The sequence below is a fragment of the Pseudophryne corroboree genome, chromosome 1, assembly GCF_028390025.1.
Source record: "Pseudophryne corroboree isolate aPseCor3 chromosome 1, aPseCor3.hap2, whole genome shotgun sequence".
Classification (NCBI taxonomy): Eukaryota; Metazoa; Chordata; class Amphibia; order Anura; family Myobatrachidae; genus Pseudophryne; species Pseudophryne corroboree.
This window is the reverse complement of record NC_086444.1, coordinates 668,738,321-668,754,064: the sequence shown is the minus strand read 5'-3', so window position 1 is coordinate 668,754,064 and position 15,744 is coordinate 668,738,321. Positions and strand designations below refer to the sequence as shown.

Below are 15,744 nucleotides of genomic sequence, written 5' to 3'. Positions count from 1 at the left end.
CTTCAGAGTTGTGTGGTACAAACACCCTGTGATATACATCCAGTGTTTACTTTGCTTTGATATATCTATTGTTAACACATATAGCCACACTGAGTATTACTTTGTATTGCTAGTCCAGTGCAGTTTTATGGTACATAATTTCTGCATGGTACGCTTGTGACGATATATGTGTGTGTGCATGTAGCTGCTGTGTGGTTGCCTTATTAAAGGCTATTTTACTCAGTGGGCTATTCCTATATTGCTATACCTGAAGGGGCCAAGTGTTTCTGGATTTCTATCTGTTTAATATAGGATTGTATCACAAGATATACTGGCAGTGTATTTTTACTTGTGATTTATAGTCACCATATAGTCTATATGTCTTGAACTCCCGGTCTGTGCTATCATAGGCAAGCTTTACTGAGCGTTGTTGATAGGTATAGTGCTGCTACACTTTGTACCAGGTTGCCCATTATTGTGCACAGTTATGTCTGCTACACGTGGCAACGACGCTGGGGCTTCTCCCACACTGCATGGTTGTGAGGCCGCGGACGTAACGGAGGATAATATGGCATCTGAGAGTTCAGGTTCAGGGTGTTCCTTACCCCCCAGTGGGTCGGTAGCACCTGGGGCATCACAAGACCCACATTGGGCTAAATTTTCCACATTGTTAAACACGCTTGTAACTAAATTGACGCCCCCTTTGGGACCACCTGTGCCACTGCAACAGTTTCTGGTCCCTGCTGTTAACCCACCATGGGCGGATCAGCACTCAGTTACAGCATTTGAACCGATCTATGACTAAATCGAAGAGTCACTCTCGGCCGCCTAAGACTAAGTCGTCTTCTAAACGGGCCATTACCTCCTCCCAATCCACTTCTATTCCAGACGCGCCCTCTGACGAGGACGGTGCATATACTGACCCCACAGACACTGACACAGATGTTTCTGATGGGGAAGGGAAGTCATTGGTGGATGTCCAGGATTTGATTAAGGCAATCAGGCTCATTCTTCAGGTGTCTGATGATCCTGAGCCTGAGATAGGTTTAAACGTAAGAAGGTGGTTAAACAAGTTTTACCTTATTCTGAACACCTGGTTGACATACGTCAGGAATCATGGGAATATCCGGGGACAAATTTCACACCGAATAAGAGACTGTTGGCTCGCTATCCTCTCTGCGGAGGTCTGGAATAATTGGGAAACCCCTCCGCCTGTAGATTCTCATGTGGCACGTATGGTTGTTTCCTCTGCTCTGCCAGTAACTACCGTCACCTCTCTGAAGGAACCAACGGATCGACGTGTGGAGGGCTGTTTAAAAGCGATTTATATCCTAACGGGGGCTGTGCATAGGCCAACAATTGCAGCAACTTGCGCTGCTAAAGCTGTTGAGGCGTGGGCTCAAGAACTTGATGCGGAACTGCCTTCCAACGCATCCGAGCATGCTCGACAGTGTCTCTCATATATTACCGCGGCTTCTCTGTACCTTAAGGAGGCGGCCTCCGATGCCAGGGTGCTCGCGGCCAAGGCTGCTACTACGTCCGCTTGGCCAGACATATCCTTTGGTGGAAATCCTGGTCGGTGGATATGGATTCCAAGAAAACCCTAGAGGTGCTTCCTTTCAAGGGAGAAGACCGTGGCTGATCTGGCTACTGCTAAAACAGCTTGCCTACCTAGTACGGCTCCTTCAGCGCAGACGGTTAAAAGTACTTTTCCTCTGCCTTTTCGTCCTCCAGGAAAAGCAAAAGGTCAGGCGTACCCAAAGCAAGCTCGTGGTTCCAGACCTGCCAAGCCCAGACCGAAGCGTGCCTGGGCTGCCCGTCAGCCAGCTTCCAAATCTGACAAGCCTGCCGCATGACGGGGCGGGCCTCCCTCTGGGGGATCCCAGGGTGGCGGGCCAATTTCTAGGTTTTACCCAGGAATGGCTGAAGACCTCTTCAGATACCTGGGCGAAGGAATTCGTCGCTCGAGGTTACACCATACCTTTCAAGAATCGTCCCCCGCAGCGATTTTGCCTGACAGATCTAACAAAAGAAAACACGTTGCACTCGGTGGTACATTCTCTCCTCACCACAGGAGTGGTAGTACAGGTGCCTCTGGCTCAGAGAGGCAAGGGATACTTTTCACCGCTGTTTCTAGTCCCGAAACCGAACGGGTTCTCGCAGCCCATTCTCAATCTGAAGTCCTTGAACAAGCATGTGCGGATCTCCAAGTTTCGTATGGAAACGCTGCGCTCTGTTGTTCTGGCCATGGAGCCTGGGGACTATATGGTCTCCCTGGACATACAGGATGCCTACATACTGTATTCCTATTGCGGTATCTCATCAGCAGTACCTGAGGTTTGTAGAGGGCAACCTTCATTACCAATTTTGGGCGTTACCCTTTGGTTTGACAACGGCTCCCCGAGTTTTCACCAAAGTTATGGCGGTCATGACTGCTACACTTGTAGCCGTCAAGGGGTCAGGATCCTACCGTACTTGGACGATTTGTTGATCCTGGCAAATTCCCCAGAACTTCTCCTGTGTCATCTCGTTCTGACGGTCCAGTGCATGAAAGCCCACGGGTGGCTGATCAACTGGAAGAAATGCTCCCTGTTTCCTGCTTGGAGCATGTTACATCTGGGAGCGTTTTTGGACACTCACAACCAACGGTTGTTCCTGTCTCAGGAGAAAGTCCTGAAGCTTCAGGACAGGATTCGATGCTTCCTATCTCATCCGCAAGTGTCAATACATTTGGCAATGCAAGTGCTGGGTCTCATGGTGGTGTCTGCTATCGACATGGAGTGTGCTCAGTTCCACTCTTGCCCTCTGCTGAAGTTGATTCTGACCAAGTGGGACGGCCTGCCTCACCGGATCAGATCTCACTTAATCTCCTTGTCTCCGGAGGTCCGCCTGTCACTGAGCTGGTGGCTCCAGGACCAACGATTGAGCAGGGGCCGTCCCTTCTGGATATCCAACTGGGTCCTTCTGACGACGGATGCCAGTCTGAGAGGTTGGGGCGCGGTGTTGGAACAACACTCTCTTCAGGGTCGGTGGACCAAGTAGGAGTCTCTGTTCCCGATCAATATTCTGGAACTGCGGGCAGAGTTCAATGCGTTGACAATGGCCCTGCATCTAATACAGAACAGACCTGTTCAAGTACAGTCGGACAACGCCACCACGGTGGCATACATAAATCATCAAGGCTGGACTCGAAGTCGCATGGCAATGAGGGAAGTATCACGTATTCTTCAGTGGGCGGAGCGCCATCTGCCGGCCATATCCGCAGTGTTCATTCCATGCGTCCTGAACTGGGAAGCGGATTATCTCATTCGTCAGGACGTACACGCCGGAGAGTGGAGCCTCCATCTGGAAGTCTTTCAACTTCTCGTGGACACGTGGGGTCTTCCAGATGTGGATCTGATGGCGTCTCGACACAATCACAAGGTTCCGGTCTTCAGAGCAAGGACAAGGGTCCTCAAGCTGCGTTTGTGGACGCTCTGGCAATTCCATGGAACTTTCAGCTACCGTATGTGTTCCCTCCGGTGTCACTCCTGCCCAGAGTAATAATGAAGTTCAAGCAAGAAGGAGGAAACCGGCTTCTGCTCTGATCTACCATAGGGTCTGGAATGCTTACTTTACTTGGTGTGCGTCTCACAATCATGACGTTTTCAAGTTTAGTACGGCCAAACTATTGGCCTTTCTACAACAGGGCCTGGACTTAGGCCTGCGTCTGGCCTCCCTCAAGGTTCACATCTCTGCGTTGTCGGTTTTGTTTCAGAGAAAAATTGCTACCCTACCTGATGTGCATACATTCACTGAGGGTGTGTTGCGGATTCAGCCTCCTTACGTGCCACCTGGGACTTGTCGGTGGTTCTGGAAGCCTTACAAAAGTCTCCGTTTGAGCCTCTTGCCTCTGCTGACCTTAAGTGGCTTTCCCTTAAGGTCCTATTCTTACCGGCGATTGCTTCATCTAGAAGGCTCTCGGACTTGGGTGCCTTATCCTGTAAGTCTCCCTATTTGAATTTTCACCGTGACCGGGCGGTTGTTAGAACGCGGCTTGGTTATTTACCTAAGGTGGTGTCTTCCTTCCACCTTAACCAGGAGATTGTGGTTCCGGCCTTTAATTCTCCTGAGTTGTCTTCCAGAGAGCGGTCTTTGGATGTGGTACGGGCTCTCCGTATCTTTGTGAAGAGAACTTCCTCCATTAGGAAATTTGATTCTCTTTTTGTATTGTTTGGTTTTCACAAACGTGGCTGGCCTGTTTCCAAGCAGACTTTGTCCAGATGGATTAGAATGGTGATTGCACATGCTTATGTACAGGCTGGTCGTGCGGTTCCTGCTACCATTATAGCCCATTCTACTCGGTCGGTTGGACCTTCTTGGGTGGCCCACCGCGGTGCGACCCTTGAACAATTGTCTAAGGCAGCAACGTGGTCTTCAGGGAACACATTTATAAGCTTCTATGCCTTTGATACAGCTGCTTCCCAGGATGCTTCCTTTGGACGACGGGTTCTTGTGCCCGCTACAGTGCGTCCCCTCCCATAAGGAACTGCTTTGGGACATCCCCGATATAAATCCTTGTGGAGCCCAGTGTACCCTGCAGCAGAAAACAAGATTTATGGTAAGAACTTACCTTTGTTAAATTTCTTTCTGTGAGGTACACTGGGCTCCACAAGGCGGTCACCCTGACGTACTTAGCTTCTTTGGGTTGGTATTTGCATAGCCGCTGACATTCTCTTCTGTGGTGAGTGTGTGGTGTACTTGGCTACGAGCGGTTGTCGTCAAGGATACCTGCTACTGCGTTGGGCTGGTTAACAAAACTGAGCTTCCTGTGCATGGAGGCGGGGTTATAGAGGAGGTAGCGCTGTGCATCTTGGGAACAGTCAAAAGCTTTGAGCCTGTTGGTGCCTCGGATCAAGATCCTACTCTACACCCCGATGTGAATCCTTGTGGAGCCCAGTGTACCTCGCAGAAAGAGATTTAACAACGGTAAGTTCTTACCATAAATCTCGTTATATATATATATATATAGAGAGAGATACAGATATAGATATAGATGTGTGTGTGTATGTATGTATATATATATATATATATATATATATATATATATATATATATATAGAGAGAGAGAGAGAGAGAGAGAGAGAGAGAGAGAGAGAGATATATATATATATATATATATATATATATAGAGAGAGAGAGAGAGATATATAGAGAGCTAGATATATATAGAGAGATAGATATATATAGAGAGATAGATATATATAGAGAGATAGATATATATATAGAGAGATAGATATATATATAGAGAGATAGATATATATAGAGATAGATTTATTTACATACATATATATACACATATATAAATGTGTATAACTCTCCTTACTCCTTCACACACACCAGTCTATCTCCCGCTCTCCTTCCTCCCAAACACTCCACAGTCTGTTTCTCCCCAGTGACTCCATGCTGCATTCCCAGCTACCTCACCCCATGCCAAAGCCCTGTATCCCCTCACCAATCCACTCTTAACCTGGGGAGAGACTCGCCTGCACTGTACTCCCCAATATCCAGACCTGAACACCACACAGCAGGCTCCATGTGGCCCTCACACCACACCAGAAGAGGCCAGCGCGTTACACCAGAATCCCAGCCAACAGCACTGCTACCATGAGTAGGCGCACACTCGTGCCGCACAGTGACTGTGTATGAGAGGCTCCTGTCACTCTGAGGCTGCTCACACACCGCCTATAGCCTGCTGCCCTATTTGGACAAAATGGCTCATATTCCTGCCAGGCACTAAGTGGCATATCCTTGGGGCCCAGTACAGGTGTCCCCTTTGACCTTCTGTCGCCTGCCCTGCCTCTACCGCTAAGAAGCGATCTTCTTCAACAAGGACCATTCTTCTACCCAGACTTACGGCGACTTCGTTTGACGGCATGATGGATATGCGGAACTTTCTAGCTCACAAGGGCCTTTCCAAAAAGCTTATTGCTACCATGTTTCAGGCCAGGAAAGCTGTGGCGTCAAAATACGATCATCCTATCTGGAGAAGATGTCTCTTGGTGCGAGGAACGCACGTATCTACCTGCAGATTTCTACTTGGGACGTTTCTTACGTTTCCTGCAGCCTGGTGTGGATAAGGGCTTGCGTCTGGGTTCCATTAAGGTCCAGTTTTCAGCTCTCTCCATCTTCTTCCAGAAGAAATTGGCATTGTTGCCAAGACCTTCTTGCAAGGGGTGCTCCACATACAGCCTCCTTTTGTGCCACCTACGGCGCTCTGGGATTTGAATGTGGTGTTGGAATTTATACAGTCCTCCTGGTTTGAGCCTCTGATGACAGTAGAAGACAATCATCTCACGTTGAAGACAGTGATGTTACTGGCTCTGGCTTCTGCTAAGTGTGTCTCGGAATTGGGGGCCTTATTGTGTAAAAGTCCATGCTTTGTCTTTTACGAGGACAGAGTGGAGCTCAGGACTAGACAGCAGTTCCTGCTGAAGGTTGTCTCTGCATTTCACCTGAATCATCCTATTGTGGTTCCATCCTGTTCTGACACTTCTGCTCTTCCGGAGGCATTAGATGCGATGCGAGCCTTGAACATCTATGTCAAGCGGACGGCTCGGATCAGAAAGACGGATTCTTTGTTCGTGCTCTATGATGCTCAGACAAAGGGTTGTCCTGCTTCGAAGTAGTCCATAGCTCGTTGGCTTAGTCTTACAATCCAGCAGGCCTATGTGTCTGCAGCCTTATCTGTTCCTAAGTCTCTGAAAGCCCACTCTACAAGATCTGTGGGCTCCTCCTGGGCGGCTGCCCGTGGAGTCTCAGCCTTGCAACTATGCCGAGCTGCTACCTGGTCAGGGAAGAACACCTTTGTGAAGTTCCTTAAGTTTGATACTCTGGCCAACAAGGATACCCAGTTTGGGCAGGTGGTGCTGCAGCAGTCTCCACACATTCCCGCCCGTTCTGGAAGCTTTGGGACGTCCTTCCTATCGTACTAAGTCTCCCCAATATCCCTTATGGGTGCTAGAGAAAATAGGATTTTAATTACCTACCGGTAAATCCTTTTCTCGTAGTCCATAAGTGATATTGGGCGCCCGCCTCTGTGCTTTGACTTTTCTGCAGGATCTCTGTTATGTGGTTACCTGTTCAGTTGTTGCTGTTATTGTTACCAGTTGCTGGTTGTTATATGTTCGTGGTGTGCTTGTGTTAAATCTCACAACTCTTTGTTGTCGTGTTCCTTCTCTCATATATGTCCTTTCTCCTTCTGGCATTGTTTTACTGTTTGAGGGGTCTTAGAGGGGAGGAGCCAGCACACTCACTGAAGAAATTTAAAGTGCACCGGCTCCTTTGGACCCCGTCTATACCCCATTGTACTACGTCTCCCCAATATCCCTTATGGACTACGAGAAAAGGATTTACCAGTAGTTAATTAAAATCCTGTTTCTCTAACGTCCTAGTGGATGCTGGGGACTCCGAAAGGACCATGGGGAATAGCGGCTCCGCAGGAGACTGGGCACAAAAGTAAAAAGCTTTAGGACTACCTGGTGTGCACTGGCTCCTCCCCCTATGACCCTCCTCCAAGCCTCAGTTAGATTTTTGTGCCCGAACGAGACTGGTGCAGGCTAAGGGGCTCTCCTGAGCTGCTTAGTGTAAAAGTTTAAAGTAGGTTTTTTATTTTCAGTGAGACCTGCTGGCAACAGGCTCACTGCACCGAGGGACTAAGGGGAGAAGAAGCGAACTCACCTGCGTGCAGAGTGGATTGGGCTTCTTAGGCTACTGGACATTAGCTCCAGAGGGACGATCACAGGCCCAGCCATGGATGGGTCCCGGAGCCGCGCCGCCGGCCCCCTTACAGAGCCAGAAGAGTGAAGAGGTCCGGAAAATCGGCGGCAGAAGACGTCCTGTCTTCAATAAGGTAGCGCACAGCACCGCAGCTGTGCGCCATTGCTCTCAGCACACTTCACACTCCGGTCACTGAGGATGCAGGGCGCTGGGGGGGGGCGCCCTGAGACGCAATAAAAAACCTTTTTTTGGCAAAAAATACATCACATATAGCTCCTGGGCTATATGGATGCATTTAACCCCTGCCAATTTTTCCATTAAAAAGCGGGAGAAAGGCCGCCGTGAAGGGGGCGGAGCCTATCTCCTCAGCACACTGGCGCCATTTTTTCCTCACAGCTCCGTTTGAGGAAGGCTCCCTGACTCTCCCCTGCTGTCCTGCACTACACAAGACGGTGGGGGCCCGTCTCAAGAATTTCAGCGCGCAGTGGGCTCACTCGCAAGTGGACCCCTGGATCCTGCAGGTAGTATCTCAGGGGTAGAAATTGGAATTCGAGACGTCTCCCCCTCGCCGGTTCCTGAAGTCTGCTTTACCAACGTCTTACCCCGACAGGGAGGCGGTATTGGAAGCCATTCACAAGCTGTATTCCCAGCAAGTGATAATCAAGGTACCCCTCCTACAACAGGGAAAGGGGTATTATTCCACGCTGTTTGTGGTACCGAAGCCGGATGGCTCGGTGAGACCCATTTTAAATCTGAAATCCTTGAACACTTACATAAAAAGGTTCAAGTTCAAGATGGAGTCGCTCAGAGCAGTGATAGCGAACCTGGAAGAAGGGGACTATATGGTGTCTCTGGACATCAAGGATGCTTACCTCCATGTCCCAATTTGCCCTTCTCACCAAGGGTACCTCAGGTTTGTGGTACAGAACTGTCACTATCAGTTTCAGACGCTGCCGTTTGGATTGTCCACGGCACCCCGGGTCTTTACCAAGGTAATGGCCGAAATGATGATTCTTCTTCGAAGAAAAGGCGTCTTAATTATCCCTTACTTGGACGATCTCCTGATAAGGGCAAGGTCCAGAGAACAGTTAGAGGTCGGAGTAGCACTGTCTCAAGTAGTACTACGACAGCACGGATGGATTCTAAATATTCCAAAATCGCAGCTGATTCCGACGATACGTCTGCTGTTCCTAGGAATGATTCTGGACACAGTACAGAAAAAGGTGTTTCTCCCGGAAGAGAAAGCCAGGGAGTTATCCGACCTAGTCAGGAACCTCCTAAGACCAGGCCAAGTGTCAGTACATCAATGCACAAGGGTCCTGGGAAAGATGGTGGCTTCTTACGAAGCGATTCCATTCGGCAGATTCCACGCAAGAACTTTTCAGTGGGATCTGCTGGACAAATGGTCCGGATCGCATCTTCAAATGCATCAGCGGATAACCCTGTCTCCAAGGATAAGGGTGTCTCTCCTGTGGTGGTTACAGAGTGCTCATCTCCTAGAGGGCCACAGATTCGGCATTCAGGATTGGGTCCTGGTGACCACGGATGCCAGCCTGAGGGGCTGGGGAGCAGTCACACAGGGAAGAAATTTCCAGGGCTTGTGGTCAAGCATGGAAACGTCACTTCACATAAATATCCTGGAACTCAGGGCCATTTACAATGCCCTAAGTCAGGCAAGACCTCTGCTTCAGGGTCAGCCGGTGTTGATCCAGTCGGACAACATCACGGCAGTCGCCCACGTAAACAGACAGGGCGGCACAAGAAGCAGGAGGGCAATGACGGAAGTGGCAAGGATTCTTCGCTGGGCGGAAAATCATGTGATAGCACTGTCAGCAGTGTTCATTCTGGGAGTGGACAACTGGGAAGCAGACTTCCTCAGCAGACACGATCTTCACCCGGGGGAGTGGGGACTTCACCCAGAAGTCTTCCACATGATTGTGAACCGTTGGGAAAAACCAAAGGTGGACATGATGGCGTCCCGCCTCAACAAAAAACTGGACAGATATTGCGCCAGGTCAAGGGACCCTCAGGCAATAGCTGTGGACGCTCTGGTAACACCGTGGGTGTACCAGTCAGTGTATATGTTCCCTCCTCTTCCTCTCATACCAAAAGTACTGAGAATCATAAGAAGGAGAGGAGTAAAGACTATACTCGTGGCTCCGGATTGGCCAAGAAGGACTTGGTACCCGGAAATTCAAGAGATGCTCACGGAAGACCCGTGGCCTCTACCTCTAAGAAAGGACCTGCTCCAGCAGGGACCATGTCTGTTCCAAGACTTACCGCGGCTGCGTTTGACGGCATGGCGGTTGAACGCCGGATCCTAAAGGAAAAAGGCATTCCGGATGAAGTCATCCCTACCCTGATCAAAGCCAGGAAGGATGTGACCGTACAACATTATCACCGTATTTGGCGAAAATATGTTGCGTGGTTCGAGGCCAGGAAGGCCCCTACAGAGGAATTTCAACTGGGTCGATTCCTGCATTTCCTGCAAACAGGACTGTCTATGGGCCTAAAATTAGGGTCCATTAAGGTTCAAATTTCGGCCCTGTCAATATTCTTCCAAAAAGAACTAGCTTCTGTTCCTGAAGTTCAGACGTTTGTCAAGGGAGTACTGCATATACAGCCTCCTTTTGTGCCTCCAGTGGCACCTTGGGATCTCAATGTAGTTTTGGGGTTCCTAAAATCACATTGGTTTGAACCACTCACCACTGTGGACTTAAAATATCTCACATGGAAAGTGGTAATGCTGTTAGCCCTGGCTTCAGCCAGGCGTGTTTTAGAATTGGCGGCTTTATCCTATAAAAGCCCTTACCTAATTTTTCATACGGACAGGGCAGAATTGAGGACTCGTCCTCAATTTCTCCCTAAGGTGGTTTCAGCATTTCACTTAAACCAGCCTATTGTGGTGCCTACGGCTACTAGGGACTTGGAGGATTCCAAGTTACTGGACGTACTCAGGGCCCTGAAAATATGTTTCCAGGACGGCTGGAGTCAGAAAATCTGACTCGCTGTTTATCCTGTATGCACCCAACAAGCTGGGTGCTCCTGCTTCTAAGCAGACTATTGCTCGTTGGATTTGTAGTACAATTCAGCTTGCACATTCTGTGGCAGGCCTGCCACAGCCAAAATATGTAAAAGCCCATTCCACAAGGAAAGTGGGCTCATCTTGGGCGGCTGCCCGAGGGGTCTCGGCTTTACAACTTTGCCGAGCAGCTACTTGGTCAGGGGCAAACACGTTTGCTAAATTCTACAAATTTGATACCCTGGCTGAGGAGGACCTGGAGTTCTCTCATTCGGTGCTGCAGAGTCATCCGCACTCTCCCGCCCGTTTGGGAGCTTTGGTATAATCCCCATGGTCCTTTCGGAGTCCCCAGCATCCACTAGGACGTTAGAGAAAATAAGAATTTACTTACCGATAATTCTATTTCTCATAGTCCGTAGTGGATGCTGGGCGCCCATCCCAAGTGCGGATTGTCTGCATTACTTGTACTTAGTTATTGTTACAAAAATCGGGTTATTGTTGTTGTGAGCTATCTTTTCAGAGGCTCCTTCTGTTATCATGCTGTTAACTGGGTTCAGATCACAAGTTGTACGGTGTGATTGGTGTGGCTGGTAAGAGTCTTACCCGGGATTCAAAATCCTTCCTTATTGTGTACGCTCGTCCGGGCACAGTATCCTAACTGAGGCTTGGAGGAGGGTCATAGGGGGAGGAGCCAGTGCACACCAGGTAGTCCTAAAGCTTTTTACTTTTGTGCCCAGTCTCCTGCGGAGCCGCTATTCCCCATGGTCCTTTCGGAGTCCCCAGCATCCACTACGGACTATGAGAAATAGAATTATCGGTAAGTAAATTCTTATTTTTTCTGAGTTTCACCTGTGTTATAATATATATAACACTGTATATATTATATTTGTTACCTATATTTGTTACCTGTAAGATCCTGTGCGTCTCCTTCTGTAGCTTGCTTTAAATTGAAATATCCCTTTAGTGTAAAAATGTAACCTGCTGCTCCCTGACCCTCTAAGGCCGAAGTACTCCAGAGTTCCCCAATTTACCTTATTTATTTTTTAATTTTTTTTAGAATTTTTTTTTTTTTTATGACCTATTTAACAATGTATGTTTCTGTTTTATTGAACCCATCTCTGCATAACACTTCTCCTTTATAGATATGGTGTTATTATTGTGGGCAACCCAAAAGCACTTTCAAAGCAACCCCTGTGGAATCACCTACTAAATTACTACAAGGAACAGAAAGTTCTTGTGGAGGGACCACTCAACAATCTCCGAGAAAGTTTAATGCAGTTCAGCAAACCTCGGAAACTTGTAAACACTATTAATCCTGTAAGTATTTATTTATTTATTAATAGTTATTTATATAGCATGCATACAGTATATTTACACTGATTAAAGCCTGTATAAACCCTCTGTTTATACAGGCTTTAATCAGTGTAAAAAGGAGTTTAAAAACTCCTTTATGTCAGCGCAAGTGTGGGTGTCTCAGCGGGCACCTCAGCCCACAGCCAGGTGCACTGCATGCTGCCATTTTCACCAGGGACCTGCTAACCGGGACCCCGGTGTCTGTACTCACCGCACCTTCGGCATCTGTTCGAGTTGGCGGCATGCTGCCGGCGTGTGCGCACACCCTGGGGGCATGTGAAACAGCACCTCAGGAGCTTATTGTCCTGTCAGCGGGGATACGACCCATTAACCCTATAGGAGGTTGGGTTGGTTCGGTCCGTCCCCTGTCACACCCCCCCCCCCCCCAAGTCCCACGATGCAGGCAGCAAGTGTCAGCCAGTGCTGCCTGAAAATAACAAACCAACATAAAATTTCTCTGCGCGCCAGTGAGGGGGCGGGGCTTCCCGGGGAGTGGGACCAGTGGCTGTACGGTGCCAGTTCCTCCTGCTGCTGACTCCCAGGCTACGTGCAAGCGCTGCTCCTCCACAAAATCTACTGAATCACCAATTGGTCTGGTACCAGGGGGTTTTATAGAGAAGGGGGAGCATTTAGGCTATTTTACAAATTTTGCCTTTCTAAGGCTCTGGAATTGTACCCAGCAGAGCACTGCTTTGACTGAGGTAATTGTGTGCTGGTCTCATTCCTCTCTGTGTCACTCTATTCCGGCTGTCTGGGGTTTACTGTGTTATTTCACTCTCCTGTGTTTTCATTGAACTGTGTTATTTCACTGAACTCTGTGTTTTTACTAAATCAGAATGTCTGGGAAAGAAGGTTGTGTCCCTCATGCAACGCTGTTTTTGCTGCTGGGTACACTTGGCTCCGTAAGGAATAACATCGGGGGTGTAGAGTAGGATCTTGATCCGAGGCACCAACAGGCTCTAAGCTTTTGACTGTTCCCAAGATGCACAACGCCGCCTCCTCTATAACCCCGTCTCCATGCCAGGGAGCTCAGTTTGTAAGTTGGTGCCTTGCAGTATGCAGGCACTTTACAGGTGGCTGCCTTAAGCAGCGTTTTTCAAAGTAATTATACTTAGACTGAACAGTGGATTCTGTTTGAAGACTTCAAGGGCTGCTGCTGGTAAAGTCTTAGAGACTTTTCAGCGTGCAGCTCCATCACCCCCAGCGGCGCTGTATACTCCCGCACCGGATTTGCCGGGTCACTGCAGCGGAGACGGAGGCGGCTTCTTCTTAACTGTGAGTCACACACACGCCGCTGTCTCCGGGATCGCGGGCTGCAGACAAAGGGGGAGGTTAGGGGCTCCTGTGCCGCACTTTACTGCGATCCAGCGCGCACTGATTACTGGGCAGCTTGCTCCACTAGCCACCAGGGTGTTATTCAGGGCACAGGTCAGGGTGATTTAGTTTAACTCCCCCGTTTTATATTCTGCCCGCACACCCGGTGGGGATGCCAGCAGGGAAAGCAGGTCGGACCTGAGGCCCCTCCCCCCAGCCCCAGGGCGCCATTTGTACAATGTTCCCGCCATGGAGCTACCTTCTCCTTCACTCCTGGTCAGCGCTCATTTCAGCTTTAGCCGTGCTGTTCCTGGGATTGCTGGGGCAAATCCACTTCTGTGGAACTGCCTGACTGCCAGTGCTGTGCTTCCTACAGGACACTTGAGTATTCTACCTGTCACTGGGACTGTGTTAGTTAAGAGAGTGCATACCTTCAGGGTTGTGTGGTACAAACACCCTGTGATATACACCCAGTGCTTACTGTGTTTGTTATATCTATTATCACATATAGCCATACTGAGTATTACTTTGTATTGCTAGTCCAGTGCAGTTTATGGTACATAATTTCAGCATGTTACATTTGTGACTATATATCTGTGTGTGTGCATGTAGCTGCTGCGTGGTTGCCTTTATTGCAGGGTATTTCACTCAGCGTGCTATTCCTATATTGCTCTATCTGAGGGGGCCAAGTGTTTCAGGTTTTTCTATTTTCAATGTAGGATTAAATCACAAAATATACTTTCGGGGTATTTTTGCTTCTGATAGTCACCATATAGTCTATATCTATTGAACCTCCAGTCTGTGCCGTTTGAGTGTTCTTGCTAGGTATAGTGCTGCTACACCTTGTACCGGGTTACCCATTATTGCGCACATAGTTATGTCTGCTACACGTGGCAACGTCGTTGGGGCTTCTCCCACACTGCGTGGTAGTGAGGCCGCTGACGCAAAAGAAGATAATTTAGCAGCTGAGAGTTCAGGTTCAGGGGGTTCATTACCCCCCCCCCCCTTCCCCAGCGGGTCAGTAGCGCTTGGGGGCATCACAGGATCCGCCTTGGGCTACGTTCTCCACATTGCTAAGCACGCTTGTGACTAAATGTGACGCCCCCTGTGGGACCACCTGTGCCACTGCAGCAGTTTATGGTCCCTGCTGTGAACCCGCCATGGGCGGATCAGCTTTCCACTCAGCTGCAGCATGTGAACCGATCTATGACTAAATCTAAGTCTCACTCTCGGCCGCCTAAGACTAAGTTGTCTTCTAAATGGGCCATTACCTCCTCCCAATCCACGGCTTAACCGACACGTCCTCGGAGGAGAAAGGTGCATATACTGACACCGATGACGCTGACGTTTCAGATGGGGAAGGAAAGTTATCCCAGATGTCCCGGATTTGATTGAGGCGATTCGGCTTATTCTTCAAGTGTCTGATGATTCTGAGCCTGAAACTGTCTCCAAAAAACTGGATAGGTTTAAACGTAAGAAGGTGGTTAAACAGGTTTTACCCTTCTATAAACACCTGGTTGACATACGTCAGGAATCCTGGGAAAATCCGGGGACAAAGTTTACACTGAATAAGAGACTGTTGGCTCACTATCCTCTTTCTGCGGAGGTGTGTAAAAATTGGGAAACCCCACCGCCTGTTGATTCTCATGTGGCGCGTATGGTTGTTTCCTCTGCTCTGCCAGTAACTACTGTCACCTCTCTAAAGGAATCCATGGATAGACGTGTGGAGGGCTGTTTAAAAGCGATTTATACCCTAAAGGGGGCTGTGCATAGGCCAACAATTGCAGCGGCTGAAGCTGTTGAGGAGTGGGCTCAGGAACTCGAGGCGGAACTGTCTGCTGACGCGTCTGAGCATGCTCGACAATGTCTCTCATATATTACCACGGCTTCTCTGTACCTTAAGGAGGCGGCCTCCGATGCCGGGGTGCTCGTGGCCAAGGCTGCTACTGCATCCGCCTTGGCCAGACGTATCCTTGGTTTGAGATCCTGGTCGGTGGATTTGGATTCCAAGAAAACAGGTGCTTCCTTTCAAAGGAGACATTCTATTTGGAGAGGACCTAAATAAGATTGTGGCTGATCTGGCTACAGCTAAAACAGCTTGATAACCTAGTACGGCTCCTTCGGCACAGAAGGCTAAAAGTACTTTCCCTAGGCCCTTTCGTACTCCAGGTAAAGCAAAAGGTCAGGCGTACCTAAAGCAAGCTCGTGCTTCAGGACCAAACAAGCCCAGACCAAAGCGTGCCTGAGCTGCCAGTCAGCCAGCTTCCAAAACTGACAAGCCTGCCGCATGATGGGGTGGGCCTCCCTCTGGGGGATCC

The 15,744-nt window shown here is 49.0% G+C and overlaps 1 protein-coding gene across 1 annotated transcript in view; it reads left to right on the top strand.

Annotated features, from left to right (window-relative positions):
• UPF1 (UPF1 RNA helicase and ATPase) overlaps window positions 1–15,744 on the top strand; it is a 477,022-nt gene that overhangs the window by 370,214 nt on the left and 91,064 nt on the right. Inside the window, exon 19 of the mRNA XM_063955016.1 lies at window positions 11,902–12,076. Coding sequence (XP_063811086.1) covers window positions 11,902–12,076 — 175 coding nt within the window. The remainder of the gene's footprint in view (window positions 1–11,901; window positions 12,077–15,744) is intronic.